This window comes from Grampus griseus (assembly GCF_964374135.1).
Source record: "Grampus griseus genome assembly, chromosome: 5".
Taxonomy (NCBI): domain Eukaryota; kingdom Metazoa; phylum Chordata; class Mammalia; order Artiodactyla; family Delphinidae; genus Grampus; species Grampus griseus.
In genome coordinates, this window is record NC_138998.1 from 28,279,822 (window position 1) to 28,303,686 (window position 23,865).

At 36.9% G+C, this 23,865-nt stretch overlaps 1 protein-coding gene across 2 annotated transcripts in view; it reads left to right on the forward strand.

Annotated features, from left to right (window-relative positions):
- PIK3CB (phosphatidylinositol-4,5-bisphosphate 3-kinase catalytic subunit beta) overlaps positions 1 to 23,379 on the forward strand; it is a 188,474-nt gene extending 165,095 nt beyond the window's left edge. For both annotated transcript variants that reach the window (XM_082654636.1, XM_082654637.1), the window contains 7 exons: positions 244 to 353; positions 2,009 to 2,087; positions 14,599 to 14,766; positions 16,178 to 16,301; positions 19,953 to 20,098; positions 21,425 to 21,557; positions 21,927 to 23,379. In XM_082654636.1, the coding sequence (XP_082510762.1) occupies positions 244 to 353; positions 2,009 to 2,087; positions 14,599 to 14,766; positions 16,178 to 16,301; positions 19,953 to 20,098; positions 21,425 to 21,557; positions 21,927 to 22,064 (898 nt within the window). In that variant the 3' untranslated portion in view covers positions 22,065 to 23,379. The remainder of the gene's footprint in view (positions 1 to 243; positions 354 to 2,008; positions 2,088 to 14,598; positions 14,767 to 16,177; positions 16,302 to 19,952; positions 20,099 to 21,424; positions 21,558 to 21,926) is intronic.
- Positions 23,380 to 23,865: the final 486 nt, after the last annotated feature.

The following is a 23,865-nucleotide window of genomic DNA, read 5'->3' on the forward strand; positions in this document are numbered from 1 at the left end:
TTTTAAATGTAGCCATGAGAAGGGCAAATCTGGGTTTTCAGTCCAGCTCACCTGGCGTCACTACATGCCAGCCAAGCCTAGCATTGCGGTTGCTTTTCTGCCAAGAGGAAATGTTCTCATTCTGACTTCTGTATACCTGGAACAGGTGAGGGGTTTTCCCAAGCCTAGTATATCATGGCAACGTTACAGTCTTGCCATATCTTTAAATTGAAGTGGGCTAATTTTCCCCTTTCTTTCTTTCAGTATTGAAAAGTGTAAATACATGGATTCCAAAATGAAGCCTTTGTGGCTGGTGTACAACAACAAGGTGTTTGGTGAGGATTCAGTTGGAGTGATTTTTAAAAATGGTGATGGTATGTACGGAGGTTTTTACAGTGCCAAATTCCTTAGTATTTTTCATTTGCTGTCCATTTGTTTTATCTGAAAGGTGATGTGTAAATGTATAACAAACAGATGGCAGCCAAGAGGTAGCTATCAGTGGTCATAAATTTGAATTTGGCATGTCATAAGTCCCCTTTTTTTTTTTCGCTTTGGAGAATGATTTCTACAGCTTACTTACTTACGTTGTTCTAATAAGCCTTCCTTTTTTCCTACAAAATACAAAGCTGTTTACTCCTTTGGTAAAAAGCTTCTGAAATGCAAGAGAATATTTTCAATAATATATTCATACATCCTGTTTCATAGTTTTGTGTTTTAATTAAAATATCTTACCCATACTTCATAAAGGAAATGCCTGTGAAGTAATCACACCAACCAGAAGGCAGTCATGACTGCTACCACTTGTTAGTTTTGTGATTTCAGGCAAATCACATAAAATTCATTGAGCTTCAGGATCTTCTTGTCCATGAGGATTATAGCATCTCTGTGTTGGGTTTATTAAATGGAATTAAGTGAGATAACGTAAGTATATGTGTTTAGCATAGTATATGCTTACAACTTTTTTTTTTTTTTTGAATATAGTTGCTTTATAGTGCTAGTTTCTGGTATACAGCAAAGTGAATCAGTTATACGTATACACATATCCATTCTTTTCTGGATTCTTTCCCAGTTAGGTCACCACACATCACTGAGTAGAGTTCCCTGTGGTATACAGTAGGTTCTCATTAGTTATCTGTTTTATACATAGTAGTGTATATATGTCAATCCCAGTCTCCCAATTCATCCCACCCCACCTTCCCCCCTTTGTAACCATAAGTTTGTTCTCTACATCTGTGACTCTATTTCTGCTATGCAAATAAGTTCATGTGTACCATTTTTCTGGATTCCACATATAGGCAATATTATACGATGTTTGTTTTTCTCTTTCTGACTTCATTCTGTACAATAATCTCTAGGTCCATCCACATCTCTGCAAATGGCACTATTTCGTCCCTTTTTATGGCTGAGTAATATTCCATGGTATATATTACCACATTTTCTTTATCCATTCCTCTGCTTACAACTATTTTTAAAAGAAGTTTTAGTATTTCCTAGACATTTAACCCCACTCGATAGTATAAATGTCATTATGTGGAAGTCTGTACTTTCACCTCTTACCTAAAAATTACCCTTGGACATGATAATAAATAAAATCAACTATTACAGTTTTGTGAACCCATCATACAGTTACTTATGTGATTCTTAAGAATTTCTTCTGCATCCCAAAAGACAAACAAGAAGAAAAGTTAGCAATGTGGATTGTATGGATGCTGTAACACAGCATTACTGTATTATAGCAGTATTACAGCACCCGTACAAGTAGTATAATAGCTTGCACATGGTAAACAACTAAAAATATTTTTAAACTTAATTTCTGAAGTAGTTACTGGAGCATGCTAACCAACAAACCTAGTATTTAACATATTGAATATGGTCAGCATTAAAATTCTGGAAAAAAATTAACAGAGCAGTTATTTGTCAATGTTTCTTCCCAGCCAGTTAATTCTGGTTGAATTAGTTAATCTTGAATAAATGTTATTAAGCATAAAGTGGAAAGCACTTATAACATAGCAGGGTTCTTTCCCCTTAGATTTACGGCAGGATATGTTGACACTCCAAATGCTGCGCTTGATGGATTTACTCTGGAAAGAAGCTGGTCTGGATCTTAGGTGAGATTTCTAGTGAATTTATTTTTATCTCATGTTGTAGTCCTTCTACAATAGAATTTAAAAATTATAAAAACTTGATTTTTTGATTTCTTCCTGCTATTATTGGTCGTTCATAATTATATTTATATAACGCTTTATAGTTTACAATGTGCTCTCAAATACATTATCTTATTGAAACCTCATCAAGTGTAAAACTATACGTGTGACAGCAAGAGTCATATCCCAATCTGTGGTTTTGAAGGTGGTCTCAGGAAGGATGACTGGTGGTCATGGGAGTGACAAGACAGAGAAGGGCCTGCCTCTCTTCTTACTTAACTTAGTAACATTGATTCTTCTAACCTTCCCGAAAGGGAAGTGTTTAGGTGGGCTTTCAGGGTTTTTTGCTGGCCACCATTGTTAGGGGTAGACAATGAGTAGAACAGGTTTATGGAGACAAAGAAAGAGGAAACATAACGGATTTTAAAGTTTAATTATTATAAAATCTTTCAAGATAAAGAGCAGATGAAGATAATTGCAAACAAGACCACATAAAAATATAAGATTTGAATGTCAACAAACAAAAGTCAAGCCTCTGGGCATTATATTCATAATGAACAGGACAGGGGGATAATAATTCTAAATATTTAAAGAGTTCATAGAAATAAACATATAGGGAGAAGATATGAAAAGGCCATTCAAGTTATAAAATAAAAAAACTAATAATTATGCGCAGACTGTCAGTTCTAATGTAGAAGTATGAATTAAAAGAACAATTATATAGCATTGATTTCCTTGCAAAAATTCTGTTAAGTGAAATGTAGTCTGGAACACGGTTGAAGTAACAAAAACACAAATATTGTCATATACCATTTTGAATGAATATAAACCTCTCTGAATCAAGTTTATTTATTCCCTATATCCAATATTTCCAGAATTTAATTTAAAATTAGAAATGTGAACAGTGACTTATGCACAGAGATATTCATCCTTGACTTATTTACAGTAAAAAAAAACTATTGGGACACTCTTTTGAACATTTGCTCAATAGAACAACAGTTTAAAAGATGATTAACTTTCACATATGACCAAACATCTCAGGTATTTAAAAGTATTGTTTATGGAGAATTGCTAACAATTTAGAGAAAGTACTATCTTCAAATGTCAAATGAGATAAGTGAGATGCAAAAAAATATTTTTATAGAATGATTTCAACCAATTAAAAATCCCTGAAAAATGACACACTAAAATGTTGACAGAAACTAAAATGTATAGTAGACATTACTTCTGGGTGGTAGGATTAAAGGTGATACAATCTCTCCTCCCTGTCCCCCCTTTTGGTATACCTGTTCAGCTAGTTTTCTATGGTGTACTCCTTTTTTAATCAAGGGGGAAAAAACATTAAGCATATTTCATGATACAATACAGGGCCATACAATTAAAAAATTTTTTTCTATGCTAGTTATTAATGAATAACTTCATCTTTTACCTAATTCTTTTTTTAATTGTGGAATATTACAAACATGAAATGTAGATGATAATTGACAACATTTTTTGTGTTCTTAAACCCAGACTTGAGTATACATTTAGCTATTAAATGACAGATGTTAACATGTTTCCATATTTATTTCTTTAAAAAAGGAATTAAATATTCAGATAAAATCAATGCATTCTTATCCTCTTCTACTTTCTCACAACTCAGGATTTACCATTATTCTAAACTGTAATATGTATGTTTTTGTGCTTTAATTATATATTATGTATCCATTGAATGCTTTGAACTTCCAGTAAATACTGTCGTATCACATGTAACTTTTTGAAGTTTACTTTTTTTATTACATTTTTGGAGATATATCAAGATTAATATGTGAAGTTCTAATTTGTTGTTGTCACTTCTCTATTAATGTTTTGAATAAATACAAAAATTTATCCATTCCCCTATTAGAAGCTATTTGTGTTCGTTTTTGTTTTTTATTTATTTTTTAAACCTAAAGTTTACACACTTCTCTTACGTTTGGAAGAGTTCTTCAGTTTATATAGCCAGAAGTGGAATTGCCAGGTCATAAGGCATGCATATTTTCAACCTTACCACCATTGCCCAACTGGCTTCCAGAATGGTTGTACCAGTGTTACGTTACTACCCAGAAATATCTCCTTGCCAATCAGACTTGTTAATTTTTTGCAAATCTAATGGATACAACACAGTATCTCATAGAATTTTAATTTGCATTTGTTTGGTTGAGTAATTTTTCAATGTTTATAAGTATTGTGTTTTCTCTCTGCTATAAGATACCTAGGTTGCTTCAAGGTTTATGCTTTTTGTTTTATTATTTTTAAAAAATCCTTCCCTGTACAGTTATCTTAAAGATGCTGTCTTATATTTTATTTTCCAAATTTTAAACTTGATATGCTTTCTTCTCTTCTGTCTCTGCAAAAGTTTGGTCCTGGTATTGATTTTTTGGAATCTAGGTTTTTTTGACTACTGATTTTCCTTAATGGTTATTGGACTCTTTGGGTTGTTTTCCCTCTTGAGTCACTTTGAGGCTAAGAATTGTCCAGTTCATCATTGTTTTTGAATTTATTACCATACTTTTTTTTATAACATCCTCTTGTAATTTAAAAACCTCTGCTCTGTTTAACTTTTTTCTCCTTTTGCATTTGTAAAATTATTTTGTATGCAATATTTTTTCCTTATTAGCCGTATTAGAGGTTTCCATCTTAGTATTTTAAAACAGTGGCCTTCTAGTTTTATGTTTTCATTTTCTGTTTTATCATTGATTACATCTTTATAGTTTCCTTCCTTTTACTTGTGTTAATTCTGTTGTTCTGATTTTTTGAGATGAACACATAGAACATTAATTTCCACTTTTTTCATATATACAAATTAAAACCATGTTTCCTCTAACTACTGCCTTAGCTGCATCCCATAAGTTTTAAAATATACTTATTTATGCATTTTCATAATATACTATATGGAATTCAGTTCTAAATGTTTTATTTCCATTTGTATTTTTCAACTCCTGAACTAGTTTAAATTATTTTGACTCCCAAATTGCACTGGACTTTTTTTGTTGTTGTTCCTGTTGTTATTGTACCTGACTATTGTCAGATTATGTGGTCTGTATAAGAGCAGGGTCATATTTCTTAAGATTATTTATGCCTTACCACATGTCTAGTTTTTCTGTCACATTTGTGATTGAAAAGGTTCCAGATGCTGTAATTATTAACCATAAGATTGTAAATTGGTCCATTAGATCAAATTTGTTAATTATGCCCAAGTCTTTATTCTCATCAAACTTTTACCTGTTTGTCACTTCAGAGATATGTTAAAACCAACCATTATAAGTGGCATTTGTCAATTTCTGCTTGCAATTTTGTTAATTTTCTAATTGTGGTTTTAATTTGTATTTTCCTAATGACAAATAATGTTGGCCAGCTTTTCATGTGCTTGTCATTTGTATATCTTCTTTGGAGAAATATCTATTCAAGTTCTTTGCTCATTTTTGAATTGGATTATTTGTCTTTTGAGTTGTGAGTTCTTTATATATTTTGAATTCTAGACTTCTAGTAAATAAATTACTGGCAAATATTTTCTCCCATTCTGTGGGTTGTCCACTTTCTTGATAGTGTCCTTTGATATACAAAATTTTTTACTTTGATGAAGTCCAGTTTATCTATTTTTTTCTTTAGCTGCATGTGTTTTTGGTGTCAGGTCTAAGAAACCATTGTCTAATCCAGTGTCATGAAGATTTATGCCTATCCTTTCTTCTGAAAATTTTAGTTTAGCCCTTATCTAGGAGGTCATTAATCCATTTTTAGTTAATTTTTATGTGATATGTGGTAGGAGTCCAATTTCATTTTTTTTGTATTGGTATCCAGTTGTCTCAGCACCATTGTTTAAAAGACTGTTCTTTCTTCATTGAATTATCTTGGCACTTGTGTCAAACATGGATTGACTGTAAATGTGAGGGTTTTTTCCTGGAGTCTAAATTCTGTTTCATTGACCTACATGTCTGTCTCTGTGCACAGTCTTGATTACTTTGTAGTAAGTTTTGAAATTGAGAATTGTCTGCCTACATTCTCTTATAGGAGTTCTATGGTTTCAGGTCTTACATTTAGGTCTTTAATCCATTTTAAGTTTGTTTTCATATATGGTGTGAGAAAATGTTCTGTTTTCATTCTTTTATATGTAGCCGTCCAGTTTTCCCAGCACCACTTATTGAAGCGACCGTCTTTTCTCCATTATATATTCTTGCTTCCTTTGTCGTAGGCTCATTGACCATACATGCATGGGTTTACTTCTGAGCTCTCTATTCTGCACCATTGATCTATGTGTCTTTTTTTGTGCCAGTACCATGTTGTTTTGATTACTGTAGCATTGTAGTATAGTCTGAAGTCTAGGAGTGTGATACCTCCAGCTTTGTTGTTTTCTTCCTTAAGATTGCTTTTGCTATTTGGGGTCTTCCGTGGTTCCATATAAATTTTAGGATTATTTGTTCTAGTTCTGTGAAAAATGTCATGGTATTTGGTTCATTTAAATGATACCTATTTATAGTCTCTGTTTGGTAATTCATCATTCTTGTACTTCTCTTTTGTTCTTTAGACATGGTTCCTTTTACTTCTTTGAACATACTTAAAATAGGGGTTTTAAATTTCACAAGCCTGCAAATCAGATTCTCTCCCTTGTTCAGGATTTTTTGTTGTTGCTGTTTGTTGTTTGTTTCGTGACTTCTCATTTAATTATGTAAGGCTTTTGTTCTTGTCATGTGTTGTCACTGATTTCTCTGCCTGGTTAGTTTATTGGTCAGCTAATGATTGACCACAGATTTCCCTAAATGCCTGGAATTCTTAGGTCTTTCAGTCTTTACTGAGGGGTTCTGTGTGCATGTTGGGGCATTCCGTCAGGAGTCAGCCAGGTAGTTCAGAGCTGTGCCTTAGCCTTAACTTGTGTAAGCCTCAGAGTTATCAAGAGGTGAGAGCTAGGGCCTTCTAGCTTCTTTCCTGTCCATTTGCACAGCCCCAGGAATGCATACAACCATCGCCATGCACATGGCTTCTAGATTCCTATGGGAATGTTGTAGTCTTTCAGTGTCCCCTGTGAACATCTCATTCCACAGTTTATTCTTTAAGTTTTTTAGTTAGCTTATTGTTTACCCCAACTACTATTTATCCCTAAGACAGCTGCAGTGTTAAACGATTCAGATTATTTTTGAGAAACACCTCCAGCTAAAAGGCAGTTCACAGTAGGCAAGGTCTGAGTCAGGTCAAAGAAACTGTGAGTGGGATCTTCCTGGAAACTACTAGAGAGTTCAAAGAATGACAGTTACGTAGAAATGAGGCTTTGAAGGAGCTGCAACCCCATTTTTGCCCCCTCTAGTGGCTACCAGATTGCTGTAGTCACAATGATTATGTGCCATTTGTTGCCAAGTCTACTGCAGAACTGGGAAGTAGGTAAGATTGGAATAAGTAACAGGAAAACTCAACTGAGATTCAGCCATTTTCTTCAAGAAACACTCCCCAGATTGTTGCAACCCATTTTTGTATTTCCATATTACTGAAATAGTTGATCCTTGACAATTTTTTGCCAATCTTTTTGTTGTTTTTATGGAAGAGTGGATTTTCAAATGTCCTTAACCCCCTGTTTTTGCTGACATTACCTGGTTATACAGCTGCTTTCCAAAGAAACCTTGAAGATGCTATTCCATGGTATTCTGACGTCTGTTTTTTTTTTTTTTTTTTTTTTTTGCGGTACGCGGGCCTCTCACTGTTGTGGCCTCTTCCATTGTGGAGCACAGGCTCCGGAGGCGCAGGCTCAGCGGCCAAGGCTCACGGGCCTAGCCGCTCCGCGGCATGTGGGATCTTCCCGGCCCGGGGCACGAACCCGTGTCCCCTGCATCAGCAGGCGGACTCTCAACCACTGCGCCACCAGGGAAGCCGTCTGTTGTTTTTTAAAAGCCTGCTGTCAGTCTAAACTGACACTGCAGAAAAAAATTTCTCTTTGCCTTTCATTTCTGCAGTTTTATTGTAATTTGTCTGTGTATGGATTTCTTATTTATTTTTACTTCCTCATTCTTATTGTATCTTTTCAATCAAAGAAAATCACCTCTTTTAGTTTCTACAGAATTTATCCATATTCTTCAACACTGCAGTTCTCTCACTCTCACAGTCTTCTCCTGCAACTTTAATAGATGTATATTGGTTTTCCTTGTTCTGCCTTGCATTTCTCTTAACCTCTTTCTTATTTCTCTCCTTCTTTATGCAGCATTTTTTGTAGTTTCTTTTATTCTGTCTTCCATTTTACTAATTATCTCTTCAGTATTGTCTCATCTCTTGTGTATCAGTGTAGTATGTTTATTTCAATGACTGTTTTTATTTAGGAATTGTATTTGATTTTGTTTTGTATACCTGTTCTTTTTTTAATACTGTACTCTCCTTATGTTTTCCATTCCTCTTCATGTCTTTCATCATTTTAGCATCTCTTTCATATTGTTCTGTTTTATCTCTTAGGGTGTCACCTTTTCATTTATCTGCTTAATCTTATTCATTTCCTTGTGTAGTTAATAATATTTGGTCTTTTTTTTTTTTTTTTTTTTTTTTTTGTGGTACGTGGGCTTCTCACTGTTGTGGCCTCTCCCGTTGTGGAGCACGGGCTCCGGACGCGCAGGCTCAGCTGCCATGGTTCACGGGCCCAGCCTCTCCGCGGCATGTGGGATCCTCCCGGACCGGGGCACGAACCCGCGTCCCCTGCATTGGCAGGCGGACTCTCAACCACTGCGCCACCAGGAAAGCCCAATATTTGGTCTTGAATTCGTTATTTGTGAGTTTTGTGTTTTCTGTAAGGGTCCTTTCCTCCCTAGGGTGTGAAAGTTTGCCCCCCAAAATGAATTTTGGTCTAGTTTGTGCTTTTGCCCAAGCTCTTTATGCACGATCAATCAGTTTTTATGTTAATTCTTTGCCTTCAGGCTCTCATACTTCATAAGTATTTATATTATATTTGAATCTCATAAGAATATGGGAAGGCTTGGGTGTTTTTGCACTTTCATGAACACCCCCCCCCCGCCATTTTTATTGCCCACCCAGGGCCCAGGTTAGATGGCAGACTTTCATGGTATATCGTCTCATCAATGAGCAGACCTTTTCTAGTTCCCTTTATACATTTGACAGCCCTTTTAGAGCCCCAGCTCCTGCCATGTCCAGATCCTGCCTCTCAGACTCAAGACCATGTCTCTTTTCTCATGGGCATTAAAATGTTAACCAAGTCAGTAACTTCCTGAGCCATTACTATGAATAATCTATATTTCTGAGATATAGAAGTCTCCTTTTTTTCTTTATTAATCATAACTTTTAAAAAACTTTTTTACTTTATCTGTTATTTTTTAATATGTTTTAGTATCTACAGCAACTTTGTCCACAAGGTTGCTGGAAACAGTTACACTTGTGATTGACTTTATCCCTGCAAGATTATAAGTATTTCTTGATTTCATTTTAAGTTTAATTTATTTAAAAACTTAAAACAGTTGATATTTATTGACTGAAACAGGTTTTGTATTAGGTTCTTCACATGTGTAATGACATGTAATTTACAACTTTTTGAAGTTGTGTTATTCCTTTTTAGCAGATGAGAAATTTAACCTTAAGGGACTTTAAACAGTTTGTCAAAGTTTACAAAAATAATAAGTGGTGGAGCTAGATTCAAATTGGGGTCTGTCAGACACTAAACTTGATTTCAGTTCTGTTATTTTGGTAGTGTAAGTGAGAAAAATTGTGGTAAGACCTATCTAGTAACTATTTGTTTATCAAAGTATTCTGGTGGCCCAAATATGTAATTGTCCGTTGATTTTTTTTTAAGAGGTTTTTAGTCTTTAGATTTTTTTTCCAGCATACACTTTTCTAGTGCTATTGAGGTAGAAAGAACAATTTGCTGTGGGTTTTGTTCCTTGAATGGGACTTGTAGGAATACCGAATACAGAAGTATTGGAATACAGAAGTGAGATTATGGTTCATATATAAAGGACCTTTGAGTACCATAAATGACAAAGAGCTTTGCTTTTAAATTAGCAGTAATTTCTAATACGGCTGTGTAAAAACAGAATAGGTAGTTTTGAATAGGTAGCAAAACTTTTGGTCAGTCACTCATAAGAAATACTATGTAGATAAGAGGAGAATGGGTGATTTTAAGAAACTCTCCCTGGGGAACACAAACCCAGAGGGTTCTGGCCTACCTTTTTTCTTTTTTCTTTTGGTTTTAGTGGCACACAGCCACAACCCGTTTGTTTACATATTGTCTATGGCTGCTTTTATGCTATAACTGCAAAATTGAGTTAGTTACCTTATAGTCTATAGCACCTAAAATTAAAATATTTATCATCTGGTTCAGTCCAGTAAACGTTTATTGACCCTTCTTATAAAGTAAACCCCAGTGAAAATGATTTTACTTCATTTGTCCGTAAAAAATGGGGAAAACTTTTCAGGCATAGGCTCGCAACTTGTTGGTTCTTTCCAAGGTCAGCCCATAAGCTACATAGTGGTCTCCTTTGCTACGAGCAGATTCTGGCCATATGATGTCTTGTTAATTATGAAAGGCTGAGCTAAAGACTTTGTCTTCAGTTCAGTCAGACTAATTGAAAGCCTCAACTAAGTTCTTTTCTCTTAGTTTTTTGTTTTACCCATTCTATTTAACTGTAAAGCACATTTAGCATCAAATAAAGTTCATTGTGACCTCAGGCAAAGGGAGGCAGCCACATGTGGGAGTGCTAGAAATAAACCTGGTATCTGTCTGAGGGGAAGCAATATGTGTCTAACAAGAAAAAGGAACTTGTCTGTTCAGTGAGATCTTTGCTGACTTTTTGTACTCTGACCCCATGTTTAAAAAAATATGCAGGACTTCAATTCTTTTGAGTTCATTTTCAAACCAATAGCTTTTTTTTCCCACCAAACATTTTTTACTGTTTCTATAAATATACATGCCCCAGTGTTCCTGTTGTACGTGTTTTTCTTTTGGCCAGCTGTTTAGGTTAAACCTGTTCATGTAGCACACACTCTTTTAGGTTCAATGTCAAATCTTCAGATACCTTCTACAAATTACTATTTTGATCAGAATATTTTAGCACCTGCAAAAATGCCATGTTAGCATGAATGAAAGTGCATATTTCTCATTTTCATTTTTCTCTAATGTCTCAAAATATTCTTTTGGTATCTTCCATGCCAAATTAGAACATTTGTAAGCCATCAATATGTTAGAACACCCTGACCTTCGGTCAACAAATAGGTAATTAGACTTTTCTGTCAAGTCTGATAGGTTGCATGTAAATCTACCTGGATTTTTGGTAGATTTGACAGTCCCATCTCGTGCCTCCCCCCCGCCATACAGATGACATTGAATTTTGGAGAGTTGTCTTCACTGTGACTTTATATTTGAGTTGCACTAATGGGGTTTACTTCCCTTTTAAGAGAGCTACACAGCAGTTCTAATGACACTGGTTTCAGTAGTTAGAAGGATGAAGGAAAAAGATGGAAGCAATGCAAGCCTTAGGTAAAAGAATTATACTTGCCTCCTTTTGAAGCAATGGGCTAAGGTACCACTGAGACTTGGAGTCAAGGCCAGAGAAAACTTTCTACATACTCATTCAGAGTAGGGTGATGGGGCTGCCATCCCCACTGCTGTAGAATTTATCTCATTTTACAATTATTGCTTTAATGGAAAGATAACAAATTGCTCCTTGGGTCAGAGAGTCTGAGAAAGGAAGATAAACATTACTAAGCGTTGTCATGGCCTTTATAAGAAGTTGAGTGCAACGGGTGCCCCCGTAAGGTGGTCAGGGCTCCAAGAGTTTGTCCCCAGCTTGACTTCTGTCAAACTGTCTCTGTGACAAGGATGTTTTTTCCTTCCCATTGTGAGCATTCCATCCTCAAGACACTAAATGCTTTCATCATTGTCTGCTTTTGAAGAGGAAATTGTTGGACTTTTGCCCAGTTTGACTGCAAGTGGGGTAGGAGGAGATGTAGGAAAGTGAGCCAAAGTGCACTTTAACCAGACAGTGTTTACTTCACATGTGTTGTGTCACGATAAGGATAGGGGTATTGCTAAAAACTTTCATGCTCCATAGCTACCTTTTCTAGTGAAGCATAAACTTTAAAAAAAGAGAAATAAATTAATAATGCATATGTAAAGCAGGCTATTGGTATATCAGGCTGTCAGCATGAAGTTTGACAATTTTGCTTCCAACCGTATTTTGCTAGAACTAGGGAAGTGCTTAAAGAGGCATAAAATTGAATTGTTGGTTGGAAGGAAATTTAGGAACTATTAAATGAAACTCTCCTCTTTTATCTGATTATTACACACACTACCACACTCATTCCCCCAACACACACACACACACACACACACACACACACACTCACACTCACACATTTTTTCTCTTTGGTAAAGTCCTTATGTGGCAGATAGAGGTCTGCATGGTCTTTCCAACACTGACTCTTTCTTCCCCTCACCTGCTCCCCCTGTACTTCCCTCTGTCCCTCATGTCCTTCCTCCTCACAGAGATCTTTCTTGACTGTTGACACGTTCTACTGGCACTTCTCATTTATCCATTGATCACATGCACATTGTGCATTTGTGGTTTGTCTGATCAGTGAGAGCAGGGACTGCATTTTTGGCTCATTTCTGTGTCACCAGCAGCTAACACAATGCTTGGCACATAGCTGCACTCATATATGTATAGAACCCGTGAATTGCATCCATTGCATTTTCTGTAGTCACCTGACTTTTATTTGAACTTTGCGAGGTATTTTATTCCATTTTGTATTTGCTCTAGTGATAATACCATTTTTAGAAAACTGAAGAAAATGTTGACAACCAAAGTGAGAAAAGGATAATATTAATATATGAAGAACTCATATAAATCTCTAAGGAAAATGTTTAAAACTCTAATAAATAGACCAAGTATGTGATTAGCTAATTCACAAAAGAAATTCTACATAAAATGGCTAAAAGAGACCTGAGAAAATGCTTATTTGCACTAGGGATCATATAAATGCAAAGCAAAGCAAAATCCTACCTATAGATTTAGCAAAAATTATTTGGCACAAGAAGCAGCCTGAGAGACCTCTTACACAGTGACTCTGTAGACTGTGTTAGGTTAAAAAGATAGTTTTAGAGCCACTCAGACCTAGTTTTAAGTCTTAGATCTTCCACTTGGTTAAATGTATGACTTTTTTGCAAATTAATTTTATGTCTTGTTTATAAAATTGGGAATTTACGTATTTATAGGGATTTTGTTATTGTTTGTTTAATTCATTCACAAATACTTACTGAGTGCCTGCTTTGTGCCCAAACACATTCTCAGGTACTGAGGATACACAGTGAACAAATTATCCCTGGCTGATGGAATTTACATCCTAATGGTAGAGACAGACAATAAACAAACACATAAATAAAATGTACAGGATGTTGGATAGTGTTGAGGGCTATAGAGGAAAATAAAGGAGGGAAGAGATGGCAGTTAGTATGTCACTGTGTTGCTATTTTAAATAGGATGATTCAGGAATCCCTTACTGAGACGGTGACATTTCAGCAAAGATTTCAAAGTGGTAAGGGAGTAAACCATGTAGATGTCTTGGGGAAGAATGTTCCAAGTAGAGAAAATAACACAGATAAAGGAATGAGGGAATATTGTACCTGATATGTTTGGGGAATAGCAATGGAGCAGTATAGTAAGAACAAGTGATCAAGTGGAAGATACTATGAGAGGTGAAGGGGGACGAGATTGAAGGCCTTGTGAGCTACAACAAGCGGGTTGGCTTTCACTTAGGTGGGAAGTCATGGCTGAAATTTCAATCAGGGGAATGACATAATATGAGTATATTTTAAATGGATTATGTTGCTGTTGCATTTAGAACAGACTATGCTGTGGAAGCAGGTAGACTAATTAGGAAACTTGAATTTTGAATAGGGGTTGATGGTGACCTGGACTAGGGTGGTAGCTTAAGGAAGGGTGGAGACAGAGAACTACTTAGACTCTGTACATTTTCAAGGTACGTAAATATTAGGCATGAGAGGAAAAGTGAAAGATTACAAGGTCTTGGGCTTGAACAACTGGAAGGATGGAGTTGTTGTTAACCGAGGTAACGTGTAGAGTGCTTAGCCTGCTGTGTGGCATCTACTAGATGCTACATAAAGGGTGGTTCCCTTCCCCAAAATTTAGGGTAAAAATGAAAGACTTTTCCTTTATCTGATGTGCTTGTGTCCACCTACACAAACAAATAGAATATTTCACCAGAATAATTAGATAACAAATTATACATTTAGCTAGCACATTGAAGTTTAGTAAATTACTCCATCTGTTCACTAAGGTATTTACACTCTAATAGAAAAAGTGGAACTAATATTTGTCTATATGACTGATACAGTAATGGCAAGGTTATCAATAGTAATAAAACTTTTTTAAAAATCAAAGAAAAAACATACTCTGTCAGTGTTTCATTTTATGGATAGCATACACATGTGACTCTTTATGCCCCTTTTTTTTCTTTTCAGGATGCTGCCTTATGGCTGTTTAGCAACAGGAGACCACTCTGGCCTCATTGAAGTTGTGAGCACCTCTGAAACAATTGCTGACATTCAGCTGAACAGTAGCAATGTGGCTGCAGCAGCAGCCTTCAACAAAGATGCCCTTCTGAACTGGCTTAAAGAATACAATTCTGGGTTAGTGTTCTGGGTTAGTGTATTTTGTTTGATTATCATTCTTCTGAACAAACTGCCAAACAAATAACTGTTCTCACAGTTAGAATCATCAGTGTCCTAGAGGAAATATTAGTGTTATTTATTGCTTCATTTCAGGTTAGATCAAAATGACAAATAGGCCTTCCTAAAATCTTGCAGAAGATTAGCATTGAATTCTGCTTCATCTAGATCAAATTTCAGAGCTGGGCAGTAGTTTAAAAATCTAAGAATTTAAGTGTTTAACAAATAACATATAACTTTTTAAGTGCATGAACTTCCATAATTATGTGAATGTATGAACCTAAGTAAATTTTCAATAGATTTTTAAAATAGAAGTAAATGAGTTTGTAGGCTGATCTTTCCAAACTAAAAAATACAGTGCTAGGAATTGTGTTACTTACAATTATTGTGTTGGAAAAGCCCTAATACATAGGAAATTAAGGAATTTCACAGTGAGGGGAAAACACTGCAAGTATTTTTGGCTGAAGATTTTGAAGTCAGACTTAAATGTTATCATTGGCAAAATCCAAGAACTTGGACTTCCCTAGTGGTGCAGTTGTTAAGAATCCGCCTGCCAATGCAGGGGACTTGGGTTCGAGCCCTGGTCTGGGAAGATCCCACATGCTGTGAAGCAACTAAGCCCGTGTGCCACAACTACTGAGCTCGCATGCTGCAACTACTGAAGCCTGTGTGCTGCAACTACTGAAGCCCACGCTTCTAGAGCCCATGCTCCACAATTAGAGAAGCCACCGCAATGAGAAACCCATGCACCGCAACGAAGAGTAGCCCCTGCTCGCCACAACTAGAGAGAGCCTGCATGCAGCAGTGAAGACCGAATGCTGCCAAAAGTAAATAAATAAATAAATAAATAAAATCCAAGAACTTGTATGTGAGAATTAATTTTCAAATTTTGATTTTAGGGCCTTGTCCCTAAAGGGTCTATATTAGTTACTTCTGATATAAGTCAGTGACTTTAATGGTTGGCACTGTAATACTTAACTCTTAAATATGGAATTCTAGTCTTCAGTCAAAACTACAAAAATGTTCCAAAGCCCAGCATCATTCAGCCAAGCTGATGGTCTCCTCTCATTACTATGCATATGAACCTACCCCCGTCCCCCACAGAAATGTGAGCCCCAGGACACAGCAGTTTGAATAGTTGATGTCCAGTTACCTGATGTCTTTGAGCAAGCCTGCTGACTCCTCCCTGCCCTGCTCCTCTGATCATCATCCTCACTCTTGGCTGATCCAGCATCTTCTCCTTATATGGTTTTGGCAGCTCTGTGTTGCAGTTGTTCTCACATTAAAAAGGAAACAGAAGTGTGGATTGGCTCCGTCCCACACATTTGGAGGCTGAAAACCTTCCTTGCTCCTATTTTTTTCTCTTATTCAGGGATGACCTGGACCGAGCCATTGAGGAGTTTACCCTGTCCTGTGCCGGCTACTGTGTAGCTTCTTATGTCCTTGGGATTGGTGACAGACATAGTGATAACATCATGGTCAAAAAAACTGGCCAGGTAAGCAACTTCCCAGAGTGCCAAGGGCCTCAGTGATGCTGTTACTTACGTGCAGCACAATCTCTTGTGAAACTCAGATTCTTTATGAGTCTCAGTCATGCCTTTGTCTTTCCTTTTATTTCCCACCCCTTGTTTCATATGCCATCTGCTTCATATATTGGTTTGTTTGCTTGAAGTTAGGTGATAAGCATTTATTTGAATGTTTAAAAAATTATTTAGGTTATTTACAAGTGACCTATTCCTTCAATATAAGAAATTGTATTTGGGACGCTTATGTGCCTAAGAGCAGAAGGAGCAGATAATGTGCAGGATGTATTAACTTTAAAGAAGATAAGTGTTAAAAAAAAGAAAAAGTTGAGACAAACCCCACTTGAGGCATTTTTTCTTTTAGAATATCAAATATAATCATCTGTGGGAGTAAGGCGATACGGAGTATGACTAATATCATTTTGGGGTAGCTAGGGAGCTAGACCAGGTTATATAATATAAAGAAGCTCTTAGTTTTGAAGTGAAAATTTTCTTATTCTTCAGAGTGACTTTTGTTTGTAAATTCTTTAATATTAAGCAAAGACAGATGAATAATTTGAGACTTTTTCAGTTTAGCCACCCTTAGAATTCCCTGACACTAGGGGCATTCCAGAGTAAAGACTCTGAGTCACTCTGTGAACTCTGGCCCTAGGTGGGACTCAGAGTTTTACACCTCCTTGGAGATCTGGGTAGTTCTGGCTTGAGCTTTTGAGAGTTGAACCTTGTGTTCACACTTAAAAGGATTCCCTCTGACTTCTGGTTAATCAAGCTGAAACACAGGTTTTTCTCCATTCTTTCTTGATGCCCTTCTAATATATTGAGGAATAAGAAATATGTAAATCCAAGAAGTCAAAGATAATAGGAAAAGAGGCCAACAGTGGGTGAAAGACATCAACAGATTTGGGGATGAGCAAAAGCAAAATGGAAAAATAGCATTGACTCGGCATAACTGAGAAAATGGCTACTTGTGGAAGGGTGTGTCAGTCTGAGGAAAGCTCTGGAATCAGGGGCACTAGGTGCTGCTGAAGGTGGGGAAAGGGGAAGAGGCTGAAAACAGGATTGATTGGCAGTTTATATATGGAGCAATTAGGTGCTTATATCTCCTTCCCAACTCCAAGAAGGGCTAGAGGATTTATTTTCTGAAGAAACCAATTCTTCTGACTCAAGGACAAACAGCTTCTATGGAAGCTAAGGGTAAGATGCCATATTAAAAATAGGGATGGAGTGAAAGTTGGCATGATAAATGGTATGATTCCCAGCCATTTCTGCTTGCTTTGCTCCAAGAACAGTAGCAACCAGGTGTATATTCCCACTCTTGCAATAGACTACATGGTTCTTCTCAAGAAAAACTGATCAGTTCCAGTGAAAAGGCTTACAGATGCTGACTTTTGAGGTCTCTCCCCAGATACTCTGCAAGGAAGCCCACTGATCAACAATCCTACCATGTCCGTAGATTTTTCATTCATCTTTTTTTCCTTAAATATGAATGGTCAGCCAAAGATTATCAGACATTTGTTGAAAGCCTCCACCATGAAAGAGACCAAATCAAGCAAAATGGGGGGAGGGGGAAAGAAGAACTCCGGGAAAACAGTACCTGCAGTAAACAGAGGATGATTTAAGAAGTAAAAACAGGAAAGATATTGCATCTATGAAGTAGTAAGATTCTATTTTAAAAAATTAGAAAATGGAATTCCTAGAAATTAAAAAGAGGAACAAATAAAATAGAAGTATAAAGATCAACTAACATTTCTTGAACTCTTTAACTTGTGGAAAGCACAGTTCTTTAAGTTCTTTATATACGTTAACTCCTTCAATCCTTATGATAACCGTACAGAGTAAGTGGTAGTGTTATCCCCATTTACAGGTGAGAAGATTGACACAACAGAGAGTGGACATACCAGCATTAAATCCTGGCAGTTTGGCCCAGATTCTGTTTTTTAGGCACCAGGCAATGTATTGCCCTTTAATATCCCGAAGAGGACCAAGATATCTGATAAGTAGAAGAAAGAGGATCCAGAAATGATAGAGGATCAGTCCAGGGAGGTTCACCATCTAGCCTAATAAAAGTTACAGAAAGAAGTAGCACATAAGAGGAAGGGAAGGAACTTACCCAAAAATAATACAAAAACATTTCCCAAAGCTGATGTTTGTGACTAAAGGGCACGGAAGTTCCCTTACAGTAGATGAAAAAACCCTTACTAAGGCCATTCACCGTGACATTTCAGTGCATCAGGCATAAAGTGATGGTCTTAAAACCTTCCCAGAGATACAGCAAGCCACTTACCAGGGTTCAGGAGTTAGAAAGACTTGACTTCTAAAATAGCAGCGTTGGAAACTGTATAAGACAGTGGGAATTAGCCTTCATGATTTTGAGTGAAAATGATTTCTAACCTAGAATTCTATACCAGACTTTCAGTATGAATGTAGAACAAAGACATTTTCAAACATAAGGTTTCAAAAGCTGTATCTCTTCTGCATCTTTTTTCAGGAGGATGCCAGAATAAGGGCATCCATGAGAATAAGGGTCTCAACTGGGGTGCTTTTGCCCTTGGGGGACATTTGTCAATGCCTGAAGACAATTTTGGTTGTCAGGATGCGGGAGGGGGTATTCTACAGGCATCTGTGGGTAGAGGCTAGGGGTGCTGCCAAACATCTTATAGTGTATGTAAGATAGAACCTCACAACAAAGAATTTTAGGGCCTAAATGTCAGTAATGCCAAAAGTGAGAAAGCCTGGTCTACACCAAAAGAGAAATGATGTGGAACCCAGGAAACAGGGACTGCAAATGGGAGGAGAGTGAAGGTTGAACACAGGGTGATGGTTCTTTGGCAGGCTTAGAGAACAGCCAGCCCAGACAGGAGCTAACAGATTACCGGACCATGTGGAAAACCATTGTGAAATGATTTTTAGATTTTTAAGATTTTGTGAAGAATTAATGACCAGATCATAGAACACTAAGACAAAAAATAGTTTTGTCAAGAAAAAAGATGAGCAAGAAAAGGAAGTGTAATCATAGTATACTATTACCACATGGCTTATGTACTTCGAACAGTAAACACTGGATATTGATTTAACCAGAAATTATGATATAATGTGTTGCATTATGAGGCATGACATCAGCACAGGAGTACTAAATCTTTACCTTCCATAATAATCCAAAATTAGGAAGTAAAAAATAATTACAAACATACAATTTAGAAAAATGGAGACATATATCAGGAAAAACACGTGGACGGGTGGGAAGAAGTTACCTCTAAGTAGTAGTGCTTAAGGTGGTGAGGGAACTGGTGGGGCAAGGATGTACTCTCTCTTTGTTTTATTTCTGTGTGTAAAACTATTTGATTTTTTAAAATCAAACATGTTTATTATTTGGATGTATTTTTCTTTTTAACGATTCATCTTTCCCACTGTGTATATGCAGTTTAATATCAGGGTTATTACTGAATATAAAAGACCTTCGAATGTCAGAGCACTCTTTTCCCAAATGATCCAGGAGACCGTGTAGTGTCTCTAATACTACTCCATTTGATGTAGTGCATGGGCGTCTAGGACTGCTGAGGCCTTGCATTTTTATTTGGAACCCACCAGAAAAAAAGGGGAAATTAAATCCCATTTGTTTTCCAGCTCTTCCACATTGACTTTGGACATATTCTTGGAAATTTCAAGTCTAAATTTGGCATTAAAAGGGAGAGAGTGCCTTTTATTCTTACCTATGATTTCATTCATGTGATTCAACAAGGAAAAACAGGAAACACGGAAAAGTTTGGCCGGTGAGTATTGTCCTCGTGTCAGCGTAAACACATCTAATGTTTTCTCAGCTGACCAGCTAGACTAGCATTTAGCTGAGAGGTATATTTAGATTGGGGAGATAGTCAGTCTGCTAACAGGAGGCTTTGGGGGAACTTGCCTGTCAGATCCTGTTCTGGTTCAAAGAAGAGAAAAAAAATGCTAGAGGGCTTCCCTGGTGGCGCAGTGGTTGAGAGTCCGCCTGCCAATGCAGGGGACACGGGTTCGTGCCCTGGTTCGGGAAGATCCCACATGCCGCGGAGCGGCTGGGCCCGTGAGCCATGGCCAACGAGCCTGCGCATCCGGAGCCTGTGCTCCGCAACGGGAGAGGCCACAATAGTGAGAGGCCCGTGTACCGCAAAAAAAAAAAAAAATGCTAGAAATTTGAAATAAATTATTGTTTTATTCCAATAGTGTACCACCTTTTACCTGTATTAGAAAATTCTCTGAAACTGTTAAGACATTTGATAGTGAGATGCTGAGAGGGACTGGCATTTTGCTGTCATTCTATGTGAAGTGCAGTAAGAGAGTCAGGGTTCAGGGAAAGACTTTGTAATCTCTGATCTATTTCTTGCTGTTTGTAGGTTTCCAAGCACATTACTTGTCATCTTGTCTTTACTTCATTTTAAATGGAGACAAAAATAATTATATTTCAGGGATATTTTGATAATGAGAGATGTTACATGATGTGATCAACTCATCCATATGCTTACCAAATGATTGCTAGTATCATTTCCAGTTCCGCATGGGTTTCTGCAGAGTATAACTCTGGATCCATTTTCCTCTTTGGCAAAATTAGGGAGATAGGATTGGGTGGTCATCTTGAATGACCAGCTTGAAGAGGAGAGAGAGGGAAGGCAAGATGATAGAAAGGTACAATGCAAATTCATTGACACTGGTTTGGGGTACATTAAAGAAATTAAGTCTCTGGAGTCAGACCACAAATCTAGAATCTAGAATTATGGTTAGAAATCCTTATGGATTATAATCACCACTTTTTTATAATTAATTTTTGTGACACATAGAATTAAAAAGCCTAGATTAAGTGTTAAATTGCCTTTTATCATATAATTTCTATTTAATTTTGTTTTTGAAAAAGACATGTGTGGTTTTAGAGAGCTTGATTTATTTTATGTAAATTTTAGTGCTGGGACAATTTTCAAAAGGGTAAAACTCAGAAACGAACCTTTAGTTCAGTAGAAATTTTCCAGCTCTTATGGAAAGTCTAGCTATATCTCTCATTTTCCTTTATGAAATTTGCTATTTCCGTTCTAACATCATACTCTTGTGATTTGCTGCATCAACTAAAGGTTCCGCCAGTGTTGTGAGGATGCATATCTGATTTTACGACGGCATGGGAATCTCTTCATCACTCTCTTTGCACTGATGTTGACTGCAGGGCTTCCTGAGCTCACATCAGTCAAGGATATACAGTATCTTAAGGTATAAACCTCTTTTATTTGTAAATTGGACTTTGTGAGCATAGAGCTCAGCCGTACCTACCTATTTCATTCAGATGTTCAAAGGGAATGGAACAAAGTCATTTCCTGTGAGACAGTTTTACCCAGGAGTGGTAGTGACAAGCAGCTCAGTAGTTGTCTTGCAGTAATCATAAATTCATTTCATCTTCAAAAAGCCTCTGGCAGAGGTCATATTATCACCATACCTTGGTGTTCATTCTCTCTCCCATAAATGGTATTTGAATAAGGACATGGGGGATGCTGTGTGGCCAAGTCAGCCTCCTGTAGACTTTGAGATTCGCACCTCACTACAGAGAATATATAAAATCAGATTTTTTCCCTTCATTTTCAGGACTCTCTTGCCTTAGGGAAGAGTGAAGAAGAAGCACTCAAGCAATTTAAGCAAAAATTTGATGAGGCACTCAGGGAAAGCTGGACTACTAAAGTGAACTGGATGGCCCACACAGTTCGGAAAGACTACAGATCTTAACGATCAGCCTTTGCTCCTAATGTATTTGTTGGTTTCGTTTAGTTTTCATTTTGCACTTGCACTAAATTGAACGTGACCCTGCCAGAGATGTTATAAAGGGAATGAAATCCTGGAACCCAGAGTTAAATTAAAAACAATGGCATCCCACAGAAACCTAATCTGAACAATCCCTGATGACCACCCTCTGCTTTTGAATGCTTCCAAGATTCATCATGCAAACTGTCAACATTATGGATAATCATTTCCTGCTGACTTTGCACGCCAAGGAATGCTACTAGAGATTGTTTTTTGTCTTTCTGTTTTTTGTTTTTTTTTTTTAAGTATTTGGTACTTTTCTGGAAAGGTGTAAATACTTCTTTTTCATATTGTGACCAAGTGTTATCACTCAGCCAACTTATCCACACCTGGGGACTAGTAGCTGTTCTTACTTTCCAAATGAGGCTTAAAAGAAAGCTTTCTTTCTTCCCTTTTTAAATGTGGAAACTACAAATTATAATATAATTTGAAATTATGATTTTTCAAAAATCTTTTAAACCTGTGGAAACATTAATTCTTTTGTTGATACTTATCTACTGTGATAGCATCATCCCAGCCAGACTTGATGAAAATCTACTTGGTGAGGCAAATATAATTTATGCTGCATATATATTTATAAAATTTCTAGTGGGAGTTCTATATAAAAAGGATGTTATTTTGATTTTCTTCAGCCTGTGTTTTAAAGTTTTACAAAAGCAGAGCTTTTTCCTAAGTTACTTTTTAGTTAACTATGTGATCCAGTTCTTCCAGCTGCTTCTATAATGAGGCACATATTAATACAGTTTTTACATGGTATCTATGAAAGAGTTCACTTCATAGAGCATAATACTTGAGCAAATGTATCCAAGACAGAAAGCAAATGAAAAGGAAACTATTTATGGAATAAACTCCAGGCCTAAAATTCAGTATTTTAGTAAAATGCCAGCTGTTCTTACTGTATTTATTAAAACTTGTAATAATGTGATTTTTCAAGGATATTAGTTCAAATTGAAATGTTTCATGCCACATGGAATTCTTTAATTTATTTGTTGAGGTACCATATATTTAGGGTGCTAGATGGCAGAAAATGTTAATATGTGCAATAGGAACTACTGGTTTGAATGTGTAAATGGATGCTCTTCCTGAGCACTGGCAACATCCAGCAAAACTACTGCTTATTCTCCAAAGACTATTGGGAGCTCTCAATCCTCAACGACATGGGAAAGAGAACTGAGTATTTGCCCTGCGACTGAGTTTTCTATAGGAATTTTATTAAAGATTGTTTAATTTTGTTGTCTTCCTTAATGTTCTCAGTCAAATAAATGGGTGAGCTGGTTTTGGCTGCTCTTGGGATGTGTGGGCCTCTTCTTTATGGGCAGCACAGGACCTTGGCACTGGGACTCTTTAAGAAATGGTCAAGTGAATAGACAAACCAACCTCAGGGTAAGCTAAGGCTCATGGTCTCTTCCATGACTTCTCTCGTTGTTTCCCAACCCCATCAAGCAGTATGGGAGGCCTTTTGGACTTTGGTTGGGAGCCTGAGGCAAGAGGGTGCCTTCACTGAGTTTCCATGCCTTTGGGAGGTATCCTGAGGTCTGGAAGAATGTCCCTTCAGTTACTTGGTACCCAAGGCCAGACTAGCCACTTTGTAGCTCTCTTCCATTGGGCAGGTGCTCAGAGCACAGTTTCTTGGAAATAACTCAGCTGATGGTGGGGATTGAACTCTGAACTGACCATTCCCAGGGCTGCTCTAGACTTGGTGAGAGTTGCAGAAATAGGACTGTAG